The sequence below is a fragment of the Stigmatopora argus genome, chromosome 21, assembly GCF_051989625.1.
Source record: "Stigmatopora argus isolate UIUO_Sarg chromosome 21, RoL_Sarg_1.0, whole genome shotgun sequence".
NCBI lineage: Eukaryota > Metazoa > Chordata > Actinopteri > Syngnathiformes > Syngnathidae > Stigmatopora > Stigmatopora argus.
Window position 1 is genome coordinate 3,582,224 of NC_135407.1, and position 19,126 is coordinate 3,601,349.

General features: G+C 41.9%; 4 protein-coding genes and 1 long non-coding RNA gene across 7 annotated transcripts; 3 read left to right on the forward strand and 2 right to left on the reverse strand.

The window, feature by feature from the left end:
* On the reverse strand, window positions 1-9,041 carry LOC144067164 (uncharacterized). Its single transcript, XR_013297855.1, has 3 exons — window positions 8,744-9,041; window positions 5,587-5,723; window positions 1-101 (listed from the first exon to the last, which is right to left on the reverse strand). It is a non-coding gene; the product is annotated as an uncharacterized LOC144067164 (long non-coding RNA).
* On the forward strand, window positions 4,201-9,670 carry LOC144067161 (gamma-enolase). Its single transcript, XM_077590690.1, has 13 exons — window positions 4,201-4,359; window positions 6,289-6,377; window positions 6,562-6,657; window positions 6,738-6,796; window positions 6,856-6,925; window positions 7,039-7,172; window positions 7,246-7,337; window positions 7,746-7,876; window positions 7,944-8,141; window positions 8,207-8,408; window positions 8,778-8,886; window positions 9,130-9,188; window positions 9,254-9,670. The coding sequence occupies exons 2-13, from the start codon at window positions 6,293-6,295 to the stop codon at window positions 9,321-9,323; spliced, it is 1,305 nt and encodes a 434-aa protein (XP_077446816.1). The 5' UTR covers window positions 4,201-4,359; window positions 6,289-6,292; the 3' UTR covers window positions 9,324-9,670.
* A 391-nt stretch (window positions 9,671-10,061) lies between these two features.
* LOC144067162 (coiled-coil domain-containing protein 106-like) lies at window positions 10,062-13,022 on the reverse strand. Its single transcript, XM_077590691.1, has 6 exons — window positions 12,833-13,022; window positions 11,954-12,079; window positions 11,669-11,860; window positions 11,044-11,361; window positions 10,811-10,971; window positions 10,062-10,410 (listed from the first exon to the last, which is right to left on the reverse strand). Exons 1-6 carry the CDS (start codon window positions 12,870-12,872, stop codon window positions 10,255-10,257), a joined length of 993 nt encoding a protein of 330 aa, XP_077446817.1. The 5' UTR covers window positions 12,873-13,022; the 3' UTR covers window positions 10,062-10,254.
* Window positions 12,915-14,166, forward strand: tmem238a (transmembrane protein 238a). Of its 2 annotated transcripts, none has more exons than XM_077590694.1 (3): window positions 12,915-13,142; window positions 13,624-13,790; window positions 13,904-14,166. In XM_077590694.1, exons 2-3 carry the CDS (start codon window positions 13,640-13,642, stop codon window positions 14,065-14,067), a joined length of 315 nt encoding a protein of 104 aa, XP_077446820.1. In that variant the 5' UTR covers window positions 12,915-13,142; window positions 13,624-13,639; the 3' UTR covers window positions 14,068-14,166. The 2 variants fall into 2 exon arrangements, with proteins under 2 accessions (XP_077446820.1, XP_077446819.1); XM_077590693.1 differs by having other exon boundaries at window positions 13,072-13,216.
* A 1,885-nt stretch (window positions 14,167-16,051) lies between these two features.
* LOC144067517 (visinin-like) lies at window positions 16,052-18,091 on the forward strand. Of its 2 annotated transcripts, none has more exons than XM_077591336.1 (4): window positions 16,052-16,180; window positions 16,261-16,663; window positions 17,115-17,226; window positions 17,785-18,091. In XM_077591336.1, exons 2-4 carry the CDS (start codon window positions 16,283-16,285, stop codon window positions 17,868-17,870), a joined length of 579 nt encoding a protein of 192 aa, XP_077447462.1. In that variant the 5' UTR covers window positions 16,052-16,180; window positions 16,261-16,282; the 3' UTR covers window positions 17,871-18,091. The 2 variants fall into 2 exon arrangements, with proteins under 2 accessions (XP_077447462.1, XP_077447463.1); XM_077591337.1 differs by having other exon boundaries at window positions 16,069-16,172.
* The last annotated feature ends 1,035 nt before the right edge of the window (window positions 18,092-19,126 follow it).

Genomic DNA, 19,126 nt, shown 5'->3' on the forward strand with positions numbered 1-19,126 from the left:
CCAATGCCAGATGTTCCATTGGACGTCCATTGCTGTCTATATTTTACCCTGTGATTGACTAGCGAGCAGTACAGGGAGCAAGCGACCGATCAGCTGAGGCCCTAAAAAAGAGACAATAAATAATTCCACATAACAAATATTTTTTTAAGCTTTTAATCACCCATTTATTTGTTCAGTGCCATTGACAATGCTAGAATCATGAGGGATCCCACTAATGCTTCTGCTGTGACTTGAAATAACTTCATCACCCTACTCGCTAATACCCTCCCATTTCAAATGGATTGGACGTCTACCGCCACCAATGGCAGCTGATGCTTTGTCGACTTATTCTGAAATTATGTTGTCCAATTTGGGCTTTCAAATCTCCTTGGAACACATTTTGGCTGCTCTATGTGTGATGTCATAATCGCAATTGTGTGAAGGACAGGCACAAAAAAACACGTCTGCCCCTCCCCCTCTCTTAGAATGCAGACATCCCATAATATGCACGACCCCCCCCCCCCCTCCCTCCCTTCAGTCCTCTATAATAATCACTAATTCCCCCCACCCCCACTCGCCGCCGTCATCATTTCCTGTCTTAAAGGTTCCTCAAGTGCAGCTCGTCCGCAATTGCGGAGACACTTGAAAGGCCAAAAATACCCACGAGGCCTTTCTGGACCGCTGTCCACAGGCACGTCACTAACGAATATGGAGTAGTCAGCCAGAAATTAATAGGGAGTGATTCAAAATCAAGAGAATTTTGCAAATGGCCTTAAATAGACAGAAAGTGACATAAAACCAATATCAACAGGTAGTGCTGAAACGGACGAAATGTTCCGAAATTAGCAAGAGGTGAGCCATAAATGCCCCGAAATTAATAGGAAGAGACCAGGAAATGCCCCAGAATCAACAAAGTGACCCAAAGTGACAAAGGAATGCCCCAAAATCAACAGGAAGTGACCAAAATATCCAAAAACATAGAATAGTTGGGACAGTTCACACAAAACAATGCAGTTCTACGAGAGTTCACATTTTCAGAGGGGGGGTATAGATCAGGGTAAATCATAATCAATTATTATTTTTTTTAAAAAATCACACAACTCAATTTTATTTCACAGTACTGTAATTTTCATATCTTTTTTTAGTTACTTTTTAACTTGTATTCATTAAATTAACAAGAATAATTGTCATATACATTCATTTAAAAATATTTTGTAATCATTCGATATCACAGCTATTGACAATACGAACCAATTGATTGCTATTGACAGTGATAGAATTCCAATCCATTTGGGCCTTTGCTCCCCATCCAAATGGATTGGACGTATATCGCTGTCACTGGCACTGACACAATATCATTCATTCCGCACCCCCCACAGGCACACACCCATTTCCCCTCCCCCTCCCATTCCATAGCAGGGCACGTCGTGGCAAAACAAAGAACACCCCATAATAGTCAGCCGCACAGTATGCATGGTAACCACTTATGTCACAGATGCGCGTGTACACACTGTAGACAAATTACACACAAACTTTGCCATCATGACACATATGGACTTACACAAATACACAGCCACCAACACAATGTAATGACATGACGAAACCCACACACACACACACACACGCTTGCGCGTGCACGCAGAAACTTTGTGGTTCGTCGACACATGGGTGCCATTTTGTAAGACACTGTCGAATACAAAGTGTCCAGCAACATAAACGTCCGTCGACATACACAGTTCAGTCACTTAACACATTAATACAGACAGACAAACACATTAACGCCTAACTAGAGGGACTCAATGTGAAAAGGATGACTAATACAGACACACACACACACACACTAGCTCACATAACATACAATGTACTAGCACACTACACAAAAACTAGACCCAAATACACACCCACTAAACGAGTAGCATAAAACAACTGAAGCCTCACAAACATACACACAAACTACTGAACGAATACTTGAAGAATGACTGAAACCACACACACACACACACACAACCCTGTATGTACACACAAACAGGACCCACAGTAAACCAGACACTCAAAACCAAAACAACATACCTCAGAGCATTTGCAGTTATAACTGAAATACCACAAATACAGTCTAAAACACTATCACGCACAAATATAAAATACCACTAAGGGAACACAACATAATCGCAAAACATAATGACTCCGCAACACAACAAATGCTTAATTTTGTCAACACAAATGCGACTACAGAACCTGCAACCTAAAAACACACAACTACACAAAAAAACTAAAAACAAAATCACACACAACCAAAAGAACACACAACATAATCACATGACTTAACGACAAACACAAGTGCCATTTTGAGAAACAAGTTGCTAATGACTACACAACTTACAATCTACAAACACACAACAGAAACAACAACAACAAAACAAACAAACACGAGCAAAGGTAGACAACATAATAACATGAAAAAACAAGAAACACCATTAATTGTGTAGTTTTGACGATAACCCTGACAACGCAACTTGTTTACATTCACCTTGTGTACTTAAGGACAACTTAAAAAAACGATCAGAAAGGTCAGGTTTCTGTCCCATGATGCAACAGTCATATGTGCATCGCCTCCTGGCCGACTCCCATCCATGTCTTGTAGTAAACTGGTTGCCTGTAGCAACGCGCTTATAATGAGGTCAGTCGGACATCCTATAATGTTGAGGAGGCACCAAATTGGAAAATCTGTCATAGGCTGAATCAGCAACTTGACAAGATGGCCACCAAATTAACTCACAAAAGTCTAGACACCCCAGTTTACATGTTGGGTTTTTGTGATCGGAATTATCACGTTTCAGCGTCATTGGTGGCGATAGATGTCCAATCCATTCAGACTGGGAGAATATATTGGATGTCAATCACTGTCAATGGCAGTGAATCAAGAAATAACACTACAATTTGTCAGTTAAAAAATGGTGTGTGAACTTTTTATAGCCACTATATCTTAGTTTTTGATGATCATACTCAATATCTACGATAATAATGTCATAAATCATACTTCTTCACATTATCAATTCTATTTTTGGAAGCGGGCAGGAGTGATGCATGATGGGAAAGAGGAAGCGGCCTAAACAAAGGCGGACGTGCGCAGTTGCGTGGTCTCTACTTGGGATCCATTTTAGACTGCCAATCGAAATGAAGGCTCATTTGCATACTGTACACATTCAAAGACAGGGGAAGCTTGCCTCCTAGAGTTCACTGTAGAGTATTGCATTTATCACTTACGTGTATTATCTACCACTGTGTAAGAAATGTAAGTTTTGGATATAAACATTCAAAGGTCAAACATTTACTTTAAAATGTATAAAAACACATTCATTTTCTGTACCACTTATCCTCATAAGGGTCACTGGGGGTGCTGGAGCCTATCCCAGATGACTTTGGGCACCAGGCGGGGGACACCCTGAATTGGTGGGCAGCCAATCGCAGGGCACAAGGACACACAAGGGAGCAATTTTGAGTGTTCAACCAGCCTATTGTGCATGTTTTTGGGGTTTGGGAAGAAACCGGATAAAAACTACGCAAGCCCGGGGAGAACATGCAAACTCCACATAGTGAGGAGAGAAAAGCATCCGCACTGATATTCCCAGCGTCAGTACATACAAATATTTTTAAAATAGACAATCTTGCGCTGTTTTAACTTCTGGTTGTATAGTTGCAATGTCCTTTGTGACCGCTAGAGGTAGACAAAGCCTAGTTTTAGGACCTTTTTAAAATTCATTCCCAATTCATTCCTCAATTTTAGTGGTATTTTAATACAGAAACTAGTACTGAAACTAAATGCTCACACTTCAGTGCCATTCAAGTCCAATCCTTTTTGACTGGGAGGGTAACCAGCCCTTCCCAGCCAAAAGTTATTGGACGTCTATCTTCGTCAATAACAGTTAGCGGTAAAGTCTTTAGTAATAATGAGCTAGCAGTTTCATACAGAGGATAATGAATACACAACAGGGCCTATTGATGTTTTTGGAAACTATTTTGAACTGGCAATGTCAAGGGTGATTCATAGCTCATCTCCAAAAGATAATCTTGCTACGAGCATGGATTTAATTGAGGCGACCCACATTAAGTTAGCATCTCCTTGACATGTACAGCTAATGTTTTATTTTTTATTTTTTTATGGAAAGATCTGCTGGGGGATGGATTATGTAATGCAAACATAGCGGACCCCACTGCGGAGCACACCCCTCCGATCTATTTTTACCTCCTCTGCACCTCAGCCGTATCCCTCCATCATCATCATCATCATCCTCCCTCCCCTCCTGTTTTCCTGCGTGGATGCTCGCCGTTCTCCAGAAGCATCTCAGCCTCTCGCCGAGACACGCACGAGCAACGCGGCAGGTAAGGACCACGTCGCCATCTTTGATGCTCGGCTGAGCGCGTGGAATCGTGCGTTGTTACGTCAAGAGTTTGTGGGATTATTGTGTGTTATCCCTGTGTGTGTGCAAAATGCAGTATTGTGAGATGTGTGAGTGTGGTTTTTGTAGCTCAGGTATAGTGTTTAGTGTGTATTCGGCTGCATCTATTGAGTCTGTTTTTGTGAGTGAATAAATTGGGATTAACGTGCTATTATACGTTATGCTATTATTGTGTGTGCGTGTGCCTGTGTATATGTACATGTAAAATGCAGTATTTTGTGTGTGTATGTGTATATATATATATATATATATATATATATATATATATATATATATATATATATATATATATATATATATATATATATATATATATATATATGTATAATATATATAGTATGTTTTTGTGTATTTAGATTCATAAATAGTGTGTATGTGGGTGACTCTATGAATGTGTATATCTTATAATGCAGCTTGGTGAATTATTAATTTAATAATTTGGTGTGAGTGTGGGACAGTGTGTACTTGTGTGTGTTGTTAAGCATCTTGCCTGTAGTAATATATGGTGTGTTTGTGTGAGTGTTTAAGTATGAATGATTCTTTTTCTAATGTTTTTTTTTGTTTTGCCTTTTTTCCCATGAATTATTGTATGAAATGAATGTGAGCATGTTGTATTTTTTTACATGGAATGATAATTGAAAATGTTTGTATGTTTGCGTATGTTTATGAATAATTTTAATGAACTTATTTGTATTTGGCAATTTTGGATATGTGCATTTTAGAATGAGTGAGTTTGTATATTTTTTTTGAATATTTGTAGACTATCCAGAATAATTGTCTGCATATTTGACTACGAGTGTCCAATCATGTGCGGTTCTTAGCGCTAAATGGTCAAGTCAATAAATTGATCAAACGGTTTTAAATAGAGTTAATTTTCCACTTCAATAAATACAATGAAGTCAATGATGAGCGTATTAGTCAAGTGTGAATACGTGCCGCTGCTCTGCCACTAGCTCCCTCGACATGCCTGTTTCGTGTCTTCAACATCCAAACTCACCTGTTAAATTATTCATCTCCCTGTCTGTTATATTTCCATCCCCCTACTAGAGCATTTTTTATTGTGTGTGCTGACTCGTGCACGTGACCTCGGTTAAAAAATATTCAAAAATGCAGCACAGAGGGGCACGAGCTTCCAAAAATGTTGACTTACCCAGGATGCATTGCAGCACAGTGCCTGCTGTGCTTTCTGTTGAGCACTGCAGCAGTGTGTGGAAGGAAGGTGTGGCGTGGCGTGATGCGTTCGGGGTCCTCCCTCCCTCTCGCTCTCCTTCCCTTCCGCCGGGTCGGCTTACGTAACCAAAGCACAGGAGGGGAGAAGGAGAAGAATTGTTTGAATGGATTAGAAAAGACAAATGAGAACACAATCGCTAGTTGTTGTTTTTTTAAATAAAAGTAGTAAAATCTGTGTCAATAATAAGCATGTTCCAAATATATAGTTTTTTGTTGTCTCAGTAGCATTAAAGTCGGTAGTGTTGTAAATTAAGGTCTCCTTGGATGTCATAAACACCAATCATGCTTCTGCTGTGGATTTAAAGTAGTTTGTCAATAGTAATAGTTGCTTGATTCCTGTTTTGTCCATATTTAAAAATATCTTTGTAACCCTTAATACTAACTAAGAAATGCTCGCAAAATCAACTGGAAGTGGCCAATGATTAGGAAGTGACCTGGAAACAGAAAATTATCCCAAAATATTCAGAAAGTGACCCCAGAATGCCCCAAAATGTACAGTATCCTATGTATCCTAAAATGGACAAGTCCTAGACCACCAATTTGTTTTGCGTTACCAAAGTTGTTACAAACAAAGCAACCCGAATCACAGGGAGTACATTTTGCGTCTTCCTGTTGTTTCCAGCAAGATGTCGATTGTCAGCATCGTCGCCAGGGAGATCCTGGACTCCCGGGGGAACCCCACGGTGGAGGTGGACCTCCGCACTGACAAAGGTGAAAAAGTACCCAAAAATTCTACTCTAGTAAAAAAAAATGCCAGACTGATGAAATCTCACTCAAAAAATGCACTCAAAGTAATCGGAAAATAAAATATAATTTACGTCAGCCAGTTTAACTAGGCGTGCATACAACGCCTCAAATAACTCAGAAAAAATGTGTGTTTTCTTTGTGCGCTCAGGCGTATTTCGAGCGGCGGTGCCTAGCGGCGCGTCAACAGGAATCTACGAAGCCTTGGAGCTCCGAGACGGAGACAAGAGCAGATTCAAGGGAAAAGGTTAGCGCATGCTAAATAACCACATGCAACCGGGGCGCCCTTAAATTTGGTTTTCTGGTTTAAAAATGTCTGCTTTTCAGGAGTCCTGAAGGCTGTCGGACACATCAACGACACATTGGGTCCCGCGCTCATCGCCTCTGTGAGTATTAGCGTGAATATTTACAATTTTGGGGGTGGTATTTATACGGGTGCGCGCAGGGGATCAGCGTGGTGGAACAAGAGCAGCTGGACAACGTGATGATTGAGATGGACGGCACAGAAAATAAATGTAAGTCTTGTTTTGGGATGTGCGAGTTGGTCGCAGTACTGCGGAAAACATGCTCGCGTGGCTTTTCTGCGTGTAAAGCGTAATGAACAAAAGGTCTCATGATCGACCTTCAGCTCAGTTCGGCGCCAACGCCATCCTGGGCGTGTCTTTGGCCATTTGCAAGGCGGGCGCCGCCCAAAAGGACGTCCCCCTTTACAGACACATCGCCGACCTGGCGGGAAACACAGAAATGGTTTTGCCCGTGCCCGTGAGTGACGGATTTTTCTTTCTTCCTCTCGTCTCCAACTACTCTTCCTCACTTCCCGTCTTTTGCGTTGCAGGCGTTTAACGTGATTAATGGAGGTTCTCACGCTGGAAATAAACTAGCCATGCAGGAGTTTATGGTGCTTCCCGTGGGCGCAGAGTCCTTCAAGTAAGATGTCTGTTTGGTCATAAATTGTTATTAAAATATGGAAAATAAATTTTCCTTTTTGTTTTCCATTCCAGTTTGAAGAATTATATATATTTTTAATCAATACAATAAACAAGTTTAAATAAATAATGGAATATTTATTTTAAAAATAGAGAATATTTTGTTTTTCCTTTTAGAATACAAAAATATATATAAAATGATGTTTGTTTTTACATTTTAAAACTGTAAATAGAAAATGTTTATAATTAAGAAGCTCAAAAAAGAAGAATTAATTGTTAAACAACATCTCTAGATTAGTCACTATCAAAATGGTTGTCAATGATGATTTATTAGTTGTCGATTAATCGTTTTTTGGTTTTGAAATGAGGTTTTTGTTCACGGTGATACATTGTGCTGGTGTTTTTGCAGGGAGGCCTTGAGGATAGGCTCAGAACTCTATCACACGCTCAAAGGCGTCATCCAGCAAAAGTACGGCCAGGACGCCACCAACGTGGGGGACGAGGGCGGATTCGCGCCCAACATCCTGGAGAACAGCGAAGGTTTGCTAGGACGAACGCGGACCACCGAAGGGACGCCAGACCTGACTTTTGCCCCTCCGTCCGGCAGCTCTGGACCTCCTCCAGACGGCCATCGAGAAGGCCGGCTTCACAGACAAGGTGGTGGTGGGTATGGACGTGGCCGCCTCCGAGTTCTACCGCGAAGGCAAGTACGATCTGGACTTCAAGTCCCCTCCGGACGCCGAGCGCCACATCAGCGCGGAGGAGCTGGCCGACATCTACCGGGGTTTTGTCGACAACTACCCGGGTAAATTTCGCGCAAACTAGCCCACGGGTCGCTCGCGTCACGTGACGCCTGATTTCCCCCGCCAGTGGTTTCTATCGAGGACCCCTTCGACCAGGACGACTGGGAGGCCTGGTCTCGTCTGACGGCCAGGGTGGGCATCCAGGTGGTGGGCGACGACCTGACGGTGACCAACCCCAAGCGCATCGAGAAGGCGGCAGAGGAACGAGCATGCAACTGCCTGCTGCTCAAAGTCAACCAGATCGGATCGGTCAGCGAAGCCATACAAGCGTACGTAAAAAAAGCTCCAGGCTCAGGTTTCTGTGCCGTCCATTTGAAAGTTGGCCTTTTGACCCCTGCCAGCTACTGACAGTTATCGCCATCAATGTTGCAGTGGTATGAGCTAACGTTTGATAAATATTTATATATATATATTTTTTTTTAGCTCATCAAAGTTTATGAACGATTTAAATTACTAGGAAATGTTGCAGATCATTTTGATCATTGATTAGTCAAGTGGGGGACTGGATTTTAAAGTAAGCTATTCTGTTAGGTTTAGAATTTGAAAATATAATTGTGTTTCCATGTGATTGAGTATAGCCTGACAAGAAAACAATGGCACTTACCTTCCGTTCATTTGGGCAACTTCCTGTCCCGTAGATGCAAACTGGCTCAGGCCAATGGCTGGGGCGTCATGGTCAGCCATCGTTCCGGGGAAACAGAGGACACCTTCATCGCCGACCTGGTTGTCGGACTGTGCACTGGACAGGTACGGAAATAGAGGCGCAAAATAAGATGTTTCGAAAGGGAATAAAGCTGAAAAAGAAAAGATACCTTGATATAAATACAAATACCCAGATATCAAATTTAAACCATCCAGGTAACCCTGAAGAACATATTGGCCAAATGCGTCGAATAATCCAGTGCGGCTAATTGATGGATTTTTTTTCAGACTCACAGGCAGTAAATATCCCATGTAATACAATGTGGAAACCTATTTTCTGTGTCGCAGATTAAAACTGGTGCCCCATGCAGGTCCGAAAGGTTGGCAAAGTACAACCAGTTAATGAGGTCAGTGTGCACATGACATTGCCACCACCCGAGAATCGTTAACTCACCTCCTTTCTCTCTCTTAGGATCGAGGAGGAGTTGGGTGATCAAGCCCGCTTTGCAGGACACAACTTCCGGAATCCCAGCGTCCTCTGAACTGCACACCAACAGACACAAATGCACGCACGCACTGAGCCATACTACACACACACATTGAAATATGCACTGAACCCCTATGACGACACACACGCCCTAAGCGGGGTTCAAAAGCCAGACATGCACTGTTAAAGTAGTTTCAAGAATAGCTGGAAAAGAAAAATGTCAAGAAAAGGTCAAACCCGCACGCACCAATCCTCTTCCTCCTTTTCCCCCACTCTTCATCGTGTTTCTCCTCTTCCTTGTGACTCTGACGTCGTGAATGAGACTTACTGTAAGAGATTTAAAGGAACAATAAGAATCTGCCGATGCAAAAGTGAGAAATTAAATCATTTACAGTTTCAGAAGAGTGTGGAATTATTTTGAAATCTTAGTGAAGGTGAAATACTGCCAGTGGCATCATTTCAACTCACGGCAATAGACGCCCAATCGAATTTGAGTGGACAGTTCCTCTAGGTCTAAATGAATTGAACGTCTATGACAAAACTTTCCAACATGTATATTTTTCAAACTGTGCACTACTAGCTTCCTTCACGTAGAGGCGCTGCAATTATAAACATTCATTCATTTTCCGCTTATCCCCACAAGGATCGCAGGGGGTGCTGGAGCCTATCCCAGCTAACTTTGGGCACCAGGCAGGCAACACCCTGAATTGGTTGCCGGCCAATCGCAGGGCCGCTTATACGCAGTCGGTTTAAAATTGTTTTTGTGTTTCTTTTTTTAAAAACAAGTCTTAACTTGATGCAAAGAAAATCAAACTTTTAATACAACGTAAACATGGCAAATTGCGCCAAACATCAGCGTATAGTTATCAAAACAGAACTTCCTAATTTTCATTTGACAAATGATCAAAATAAATAAACACAAATAAGAAAGTAGAGTAGCGTGCCATTTTTCTTGAAGTGAATAGTGGAAAACACTGACGTGGAGGTCAGTTCCTGAAGCGGTAGGAGATGGGAAGCAGCTTGTGACTTTTCTTCATGTTCTGCACAACCTCGTGCGTCTGCTCATCCATAATCTTGTAGCAGCGGCGGGCGTAATCCAAAAGCTTCTCTTTGAGTGCCTCGAATTCGCCAACCTCCTCCAACTATGGAAGTTCAAGCAACAATCATTTCAAATCCGAGGCATTCACAAAATCAACAAGGTGTTGTTGGAAGCGGTCATCGATTATTACGGCGAGTCATGCCCTATGTAAATATGTTGCTTTGGTGTCATCTTGGTGTCAATGGAATGTATTATTTTCGCAATTATTGAATCAAAGAACACCAAAAACAACCTTTTATATTTTCGGACACTTATTTAGATTCATTTAAGACATTTCTAACGCGTTGTTCAGAATATGAAATAGAAATACTAGTATAAGACAACTTGATTTCTACAAGCTGCGTGCCTTCTGTAAATGTTGCTTTGGCGACGTCTTGTGGACAAAAGGTGGACGTTTCATAATTGCTGTTAAAAATGACATATCCCGGAAAATATATAAACACCTTCTCTGGCGCCACCAGCAGGAGCTCGGCGATGGGGGAAGTGGAAGCCATGGTGTTTCGATCCACCCCGTGGATCTGGAAAGCTCTGGACATGCTCCTCACACGCTGGTAGGTGGACAGGATCTTGTTGTAACGGATCAGAACGCCGTCCGGGTCTTTGACTGCCGGGGAATTTGCTGGTTTTAGTTCGCAAAAGTGACAAAAATAACAATTTAGGTTAAATTGACAGCGACCTCTCTGGCGTTCCCTGCCGTGAGTAATGCGGTAGATTCTCCTCATCTTCATCCTGGGCTCCCCGGTTCTGCCTCTGCCTTTCTTCTTCGCCTCCGCCGACGAGTCCTCTTCTTCCCCGTCCTCCTCCTCCTCTTCTTCCAGGAACTCCTCGTCCGTGTAGAAATTTTCCTCCTCCACGTGAAACTCCTGCTTGACCCGAGGAACGGGTCCCTGCAGGCGTTTCAGGGTCATCCCTGAGCGTGTGGTCATGGGGGAGGACGAATCGGAGGGGCTCGCGGCTTGGAGCTTCACGCCGCGTTGAACGTCCCCGCGCCAGTCTGAAGAGAGTTTTGTTATTATTATTATTTTTTCTTCCAATGGCAAAATGACGCTGCCATCAAAGTCAATGCATTGCAATAAACCATGAACAGCCACTTAAAACTGATTAACAAATACAGTTTAGTCAAAGCATTTGCTATTTACTCTGTGATTGCCATTGACCACGATAGATGTCCAAAAAAAGACCAAATAAATATAAAATATAAAATCTACAGTAAGTGACCCAAATAAATTTCTCCAGAAATTGCATCTTCTAGTTTTGGGTGTCATTTGTCTATTGATAAAGCATTCCAAGCGCCTCCTCACCGTCGTGCCCCCGCGTACCCACGATGAGTCTGTCCAACTGGCAGCGCAGGAAGTTGCGCTCCCCCTCCAGCTCCTCGATCCGCTTCTGCAGCCAGGCGTTTTTCTCCAGGGCCACGTACAGATGAGCACGCAGGTTAGAGACCAGGATGAATGGGCTGAATGGCGTGGGGGGCGGATCCTGCATGACCCCATCTAACAAGGCCAGACACAAAACAGCACTTAGTCGTTGATCGTAAAGTCGTCACTTACTGCGGAGCGGTACAAACGCTCGCTCGCGTAGCATACCGTCCATCATCTGGTGGCCGTGGTGGTATGAAGTCGGCCTCTCCATGACCTCTTCGAGTGGAAAAGACACACCGTAAGGCTCTATGTACAAACCTCTTGCTCCTCCTGCAGTAGCCATTTCATGAACTGTAACACATGAAAGAAAGACACAAACCATGCCGCGTTACTAGAGCTACAAAAATTGAACTGACTTAACTCTTGGCCATTATTGATAAGATTTGACTTCACAAAATGGTGGATTATTCTCAGTACGCCACTGTGAACCAAAAGTTCAAGTACAAAAATATATTGAAATGACACTATTAATCAAAGGACAATATTAGTTTTGTATTACACTGGGTTTATATGGTGAATAGGGCTTCCTTGGTGCATAGGCCCAAATACGTCACCACTCAATTTATTTCCCGTTAATTAATCTTATTAATATCCGGAAAATCATTTTTTACGGTTATCTAGTCTTTCTAGATAGAGAAATATCACAAAGGTGTCCACTTACCCGTATAAATCTGCTTGTTATATCCTTATTACAAAAGATAGCTCAATTATTTTAAAGTTATATTCATAAATCCACATTAACGAACCATATTACCAAAGATTATCCAAATGTTTGAACTCTTTCCCCTGGCACCGTGTATAACCTGAGACCAAACCACGTTTCATCTGGTCCAGTCTATTACACGAGATTGAACGTCGTCTTGTCCAAACAATAACTCAGTTAATGAGTCATTACACAAAAGTCTGTTTTTTTAACACCTAAAGTCAAACGGAATAAATGAACTCAATGTATTTCACACATTTGTAAAGGTAATGAATGCCTCGCTAATCATGAAACATTTTTATACATTCGTCGTAGTTTGTAGGTCATTAAATTGCCATTACCTGCCGCGTTGGCGTCTTCTGAGCCGCTGGCCTCATTCATTTTGGAATGATAACACACGTTCAATATTATAAAGTTGTGCTAATAACTCTGGTGAAAGTTTTGCTTTATACTTCTGTAAGACACGGTCAACAGAGGAGGCAATTAACTGATTATAAGAGGCCCGAACAGGTGGTCAGCCCCAAGCGCATGCGCAAAGCGTTGCCACCATCGCAGCAAAAGAACCCGGATGGTAGTTTGGCGGTCATTACGACGTGGACGCGCACACGCGCACGCCTGACGCAAGTTACGTCACGCATGGGCGGGAAACAGGTAAGAAATGCGGAAGTGGAAAAACTGAAGGGAAAGAAGCTGGAAAAAAATTCCAGACGATAAACGAGGGATTTGTAAGTAAATCTTTTTTTGTTTCATATTTGTTTCAGGTTAAAGAACCAAAAACTAGTCAGAAAATACAATTTGTTCAGTAATTTAAAAAAGGATACTGTAGACACTAAATGTTCAACTCGGTATCGATATACTAAAAGAAAAATACTAGGTACGATTTTCAATGCATTGAAAAAAATCCAGTGGAGACGAATCATGCGTCTGAAGATTGTAGTAATAATAGTAGGAGTAGTATTAGCCTGTCAATAACACCCGATGAGTTAAAAACAGCAATGATTGCTCATCTTTCAGTGCCATTGACTGTGCTAGACGTCCAATCCATTTTTTTCAGTTTTGCATTCTCTTTAAACTTTGTGAGTATTTTCAAAAAGCCTGACAGAATGTTTTTGTGTTTATGCACCACATTCAGGACCAAACAAGTCGACATGGGCGTGTGTGACGGTTTGTCCCGCTGCAAACTAGCCCTGGCCATTGCTGTCCTCTTGGACGTGCTGGGGTGCGCCGCCCTGCTGGTGGGAGTCTTTGCCCCTCTGGAGGTGAAAGGTCGAGACTTCGGCGACCTGCTCGTCTACAGCGGTACGTGAGTAAATAAATAGAAGACAAGAGGGTGTTTTTAATTTGATGGCACTAGTAGTCCAATTCCTTTGGCTGGCAGTGAATGAATAAACGTCCAAAAATTGTATTTCCAGGTGCCCTGTTGGTGCTGATGTCGCTGTGCGGCTGGGTTTTGTGGTACAGCGGGAACATCGAAGGCCTGACGTCCAAAAAGGAGCTGGGACATGTCGGCAGCGCAGTGGACCGTCTGGCCCGCAACCTCAGCCGCAAAATTCTCACGTACAGGATTCAGCGCTGAGCTCGCGCCTTCCTCTGTTTTTTTTATCGTTACATTTCATGCTGTTACTCAATGGTCCAGTGTTACATTTCAATAAAAGCCTGTTTGTAAGAAAAAAAAGTGTGTTTTGAGTCTATAGTCACAAGAAACTCCTCTGTTTTCCCCTACTTCATCCATTTGAATTAAAATATAAATAAAGATTTATTTGTATTTAAAAATGAACATATTAAAAAGAAAAGGCACCTTTTTAAAAGTAAGGAGAGGAAAAAAAAAGAACATTATTAACTCTTTCATTGCTGTCGAAGGCAATAAACATCTGATCCGGATGGGACGTCTATCTCCATCTATGGCTGCGTTCGCTTATCACCATGGTGATGAAGACGTCGTCATTGCTGTGATGTCAAAGAGCTTGAACTGTGCTTCTAAAAATAGCCCCGGTCAAGCAAAGTCTGGTCAAGGCGATTTGATGACACTGGAAGGCCCTTTTTTCCATTCCGCCGCTTTGTTCCGCTGCCAAATCCTCTTTAGGCCGCCTCAACTGGCCTCCGCGGCTTCAACGCTCCCTCGCTAGTCCCTTGCACCCTTTTCCAATCGTTTTCCCTTTCCCATTTACAAATATGCACCCACAGTTGACAGATTTGTAATGTGTACCCACAATTTAGTCACCAGTACAAACAGATTGCTAACATTTGTGTAGAAAAATACTATACTGTGGGTACAATCCACTAATCTGTTCCCATGTTTACTAATACAGTTTAGTCATTTGTATGAACACATTAGTACTTAAAATGTACAAATCTCTACTCACAGATTGGTAAAGTGTTGGTCCAACATACTAATCCGTACCCACAGTTTAGTCATTTGTACCCACGATTTACTGATCTGTACACAGATTGCTGAACTGTGTGTACAAATAGCTAAACTGTGGCTAGAGGTCACCAGTTATCACCCAAAATGTACTAATTAACACCACACAGTTTATAGTCATCTATGTGTACTCTGGGCTTGTGTGGGTTTTCTCCTGGTACCCCAGTTTCTTTACTTTAAATTGCCCTTAGCCATGAGTGTGACCGTGAATGATTGACTGGCCACCAATTCCCCCGTAAGGTGCTCATAGTTGGCCGGGATAAGCTCCAGCACCCCCGCGACCCTTGTCAGGATACACGGTAGGAAAAATGATTGAATGATTACCCTAACAGAGAAAGAAGGCGTGGGCAAAGAGATGTCAATAGTTAACTTCAAAGCCAAACCTCGCAAGAATTTCTTGAAATTTCCCATAATGCATTGGGCAGCGGCACCTGACGGCTGCAAAGAGCAGATGGTGCGCGCCGAGAATTGCCCTTAAGCTGGTCGGAAGGCCACGTGGCCGTCACCTGCTGGATTGACTCGCTAATTCTTGGCCCGCGCTAAGGTCAAAAGTTGCGTCTCCAACGACTCGCTTTCATTTAATCGCTTAATCTGCTACATCCCATAATAAACAGGCAGACAAAGAAGGGTATCGAGTAAAAAGATGCACGAGGAGGATGAATTCAGAAAGGTCTGGACAACGATATCAAATAGAGAATACATCATGAGTGCCAGGTGCTAATAGGGACAGCTGTTATTGCTTGTCGGCCATTTTGTGTCAGTGCCGATCAATTGATAGAGTCAATGCAGCAAATGACTACTTGGAAATAGTTACAAAACTGCTATATTTTCAAATGGCTTTAGGTTTTCTTCAAATTAATATCAAAATAACATTTTAAAAATAGTGGAATAATTGGTTTCATTTCTCGGTGAACGTGTCGATCCCCACAAAAAAAGCAGGAGCACCAATACTTAAATTGGGATTTTTATTTTTTTTAAGACAGATGGTGGTATCGGTCTGGTGTCGATAACACACGACCAGGTGTCGGGGTAGACAAATAATGGGATGGGTGCACCACCATGTACAAGTTGTTCCTCACGTGGTCTCTCAGGTGGCCCCGCCCTGTCCCAGTCTAGCTCCGCCCCACCTCGACTCGCCTCGCCTCAGAGTGATGCCATTTAATTGACTAATCCTAGCAGGTGGAGGCAGATTTTCTATCTGGATGCCAGACTAAGAAGTATTCCCGTCGATTCCGAACAGATCTGCCGCTTTCTCTCAAGTACGCAGGTTGGAAATAAAAAGCTCAAATATGAAAAATAACCCGTTCCTCACTTCAAGTGATGTCAACGTTATGGTTTCTTCTTCAGGGTTCTTCTCCCACCGCCAGCGATGGGAAACTCCAAGAGCAGCGCCGTTTCCAAGGAGATCCTGGAAGACCTGAAGCTCCACACTAAATTCTCGGAGATGGAGATCACCCAGTGGTACGAAAACTTCAAGCGGCAGTGTCCGAGCGGTCGCCTGAGCAAGGAGGAGTTCCAGACCATCTACAGCAAGTTCTTCCCGGAGAGCGAGGGCAACTCGTACGCTCAGCACGTCTTCCGATCTTTCGACACCAACGACGACGGCACCCTGGATTTCAAAGAGTACATCGTCGCCCTGCACCTGACCTCCACCGGGAAGACCACCAGGAAGCTGGAGTGGGCTTTCTCGCTCTTTGACGTCGACAAGAACGGATACATCACCAAGTCGGAGGTCCGGGAAATTTGCTCGGTAGGTTTTCTCAAGACGTAGCTTCGATTGGCCACAAGAGGGCTGCGAATCACTTTTGCTGGTTTACGTGGAGCACAATTTTTTTTGAACACTTTCTATCGATTTTGACGCTTTTTCAGGTTAAGTCCTCCTTAACTCATCGGCCGCCATTGACGGTGAAAGTCGCTTTCATCCATTTGGACTATTTCTGAAATTAAAAATGATTAATTATACATGTTCCCACCCCAAGAAGCTGCCATCATATTATAATAAAGCTGTTTGCTGTTAATGCCACTGTTTGAACAATTCCTTTCAGGTCACTGACTGCTATTTCCATTAAGCTGATGAAAGTTGATGACGATTGATTAATCATTGTCGGCTAAACGAAACCGGAGGCAGCAACTCTAGAGGATTATTTGAGTCTTTTTCATGTTTCACGCAGCTGTTCATTTTTCCTATTTTTACATGGCAGGCCATTTTCAAGCTGATCCCTAAAGACGAAGTGGCCGGACTTCCCGCCGATGAGAACACTGCGGAAAAAAGGGCCGAAAAACTCTGGAAGTTCTTTGACAAGGGCGACAATGGTGAGCGGGACATCACTTGATGCCATTTCTCCCCAAATGTGCCAAATGTGCCCGGTGGTCTGCAATTTCTGATGACGTTCCATTATCCTCATCTATATGAAGCCCGTTTAAAAGTGTGCCAGTCGTACTGCCATCGCAAGAGTGCCTGTTTAAAAATACATATATACTACAGTGAATGACATCACACAGATGATTATTAACAATTTTATATAAACGTATGCACACATCTTTCTCTCTCAGGTCCCATCAGTGTGCACTTGAAAAATAAAAAAATATATATTCCCTTACTTTGAACCCTATGCTTTATGTATTTTTGCTCGTTTTATCAATCCGCATGTTGTTATGACAAACCCAGTTTGTTTGTGCACGCAATTCAATCAATGTGACGTCATCATAAAGCGTGCGCACACTTGGGACCCCGAACACTAAATATTCGCCTTATTTTTTTTATTTTATCTCAAACAAAAAAAGGAAACGTTATTTTAGCGAAATGTATGAGTTATTTTGGACTGGTCGCCATCCAGCCCCGTTGACGAGTGTTTTTGTCACGTTTTGCAGAGCGCGTGGCGGAAGGCGAGTTTATTCAAGGTGTGCTGGACAACGAAGACGCCCTGCGCTTGATCCAATACGAACCCACAAAGTGACAAAGCAGCCCTAGAAAACACTCATATTAACTGACGATCATGCATTTTTTTCCTATCGTTTTATATCAATGTCCAAATCTACCCACGTAGGAGATGACAAATTAAAGAAAGCAATTATTACCTTACGTGTATTTTGCCTCTTGTTGCTGCTCCATTTAGTTGCAGGATGTGTGCAAAATGTGCTTTCCTCCTTGTTTATTCACAATAAAAGTGGATTTTGATGACTGTTTCTTCACTATTTCACTGAAAAAACATATTTAGTTTTGTTTCCTTTGTTTTTTGCTTTTTGATTTAAAATAATATAAAAATGACTCATTTTTAAGATACAAAAATACATTTAAAAAGCAAAACCTATGTTTTGAAATTTCGTGTAAAGGGAATAAAGTACATTTTTTAAAAGAAAAAGGATAAATACATTAAAAAACATTTTAAAAAATACAAAAATTGAAAATACTGTTAACCCTTTAGTCTTTAATCTTACCATGAATTAAAACCATAAAATTTGCATATTTCAACATATCCTAATTAGGGCTACACTAATTAACAACGAATCAATGATCAAATAAATCATGAACTATTTCAATAGTAAAATTTTCCCCAACTCTTAATATTAAATTATTTTATATTTTATTATACTATTTATTTATTTGAAAGTATTTTCTAACAATATAAATCAAACTATATATTTCCTTAAAGGGCCAGCACGCAAAAATCTCATGTACATAAAGTTGCAGATTTGGTGGTCGCTTTTAATGAGCGCCGTAGCAAAGAATGAGCGCTTTGGACCTGAGACAGATGCTGCGCGCCAGATTACGGAAATAATCTGCACAAAGCGAGAGGCTGATTGACAGAGTTCGCTTTGTGCCCTCTAATTAAAAAAAAGAAAGAAAGAAAGAAAGAAAGAAGGAAAGACAAGTAGGAGAGTTGATGTAAAAACAGCAGGATTCAGGTCAAGAAAATGGCAGATGTGCAAAGCAAAACACATCTCCTAGCTAAATTAATCTTTTCTTGACACATCCAAACAGATGCACGAGTACGAAAGGAGGGCGGGGTCAAGAAATGCGAGCTAAAGCTAGGTCATGCCAATGTAGAAAGTTGATTCAGGTGCCTTCAAATGCAATAGTATTTTTTATAGGTCTTGACAAAATCAATCAATCAGAATGAGGAGCAAATAAAAAATACAATTACCATATTTTTTGGACTATAAGTCGCACTTCTTTTAAATCATATTTTGGCTAGGCCCGCTACTTGTATGC

Excerpts from the sequence above, each read along its gene's own strand:
- LOC144067162 (XM_077590691.1), bottom strand. The coding sequence starts at position 12,872 with ATGAATGAGGCCAGCGGCTCAGAAGACGCCAACGCGGCAG. Across the intron at positions 11,861-11,953 it reads CGGCCACCAGATGATGGACG|ATGGGGTCATGCAGGATCCG; the intron begins GTATGCTACGCG and ends TGGCCTTGTTAG. Across the intron at positions 10,411-10,810 it reads TGCTGGTGGCGCCAGAGAAG|TTGGAGGAGGTTGGCGAATT; the intron begins GTGTTTATATAT and ends GAACTTCCATAG.
- tmem238a (XM_077590694.1), top strand. The coding sequence starts at position 13,640 with ATGGGCGTGTGTGACGGTTTGTCCCGCTGCAAACTAGCCCTGGCCATT. Across the intron at positions 13,791-13,903 it reads CGACCTGCTCGTCTACAGCG|GTGCCCTGTTGGTGCTGATG; the intron begins GTACGTGAGTAA and ends TTGTATTTCCAG.
- LOC144067517 (XM_077591336.1), top strand. The coding sequence starts at position 16,283 with ATGGGAAACTCCAAGAGCAGCGCCGTTTCCAAGGAGATCCTGGAAGAC. Across the intron at positions 16,664-17,114 it reads AGGTCCGGGAAATTTGCTCG|GCCATTTTCAAGCTGATCCC; the intron begins GTAGGTTTTCTC and ends TTTACATGGCAG. Across the intron at positions 17,227-17,784 it reads CTTTGACAAGGGCGACAATG|AGCGCGTGGCGGAAGGCGAG; the intron begins GTGAGCGGGACA and ends CACGTTTTGCAG.
- LOC144067161 (XM_077590690.1), top strand. The coding sequence starts at position 6,293 with ATGTCGATTGTCAGCATCGTCGCCAGGGAGATCCTGGACTCCCGGGGG. Across the intron at positions 6,378-6,561 it reads GGACCTCCGCACTGACAAAG|GCGTATTTCGAGCGGCGGTG; the intron begins GTGAAAAAGTAC and ends TTGTGCGCTCAG. Across the intron at positions 8,887-9,129 it reads TCGGACTGTGCACTGGACAG|ATTAAAACTGGTGCCCCATG; the intron begins GTACGGAAATAG and ends TCTGTGTCGCAG.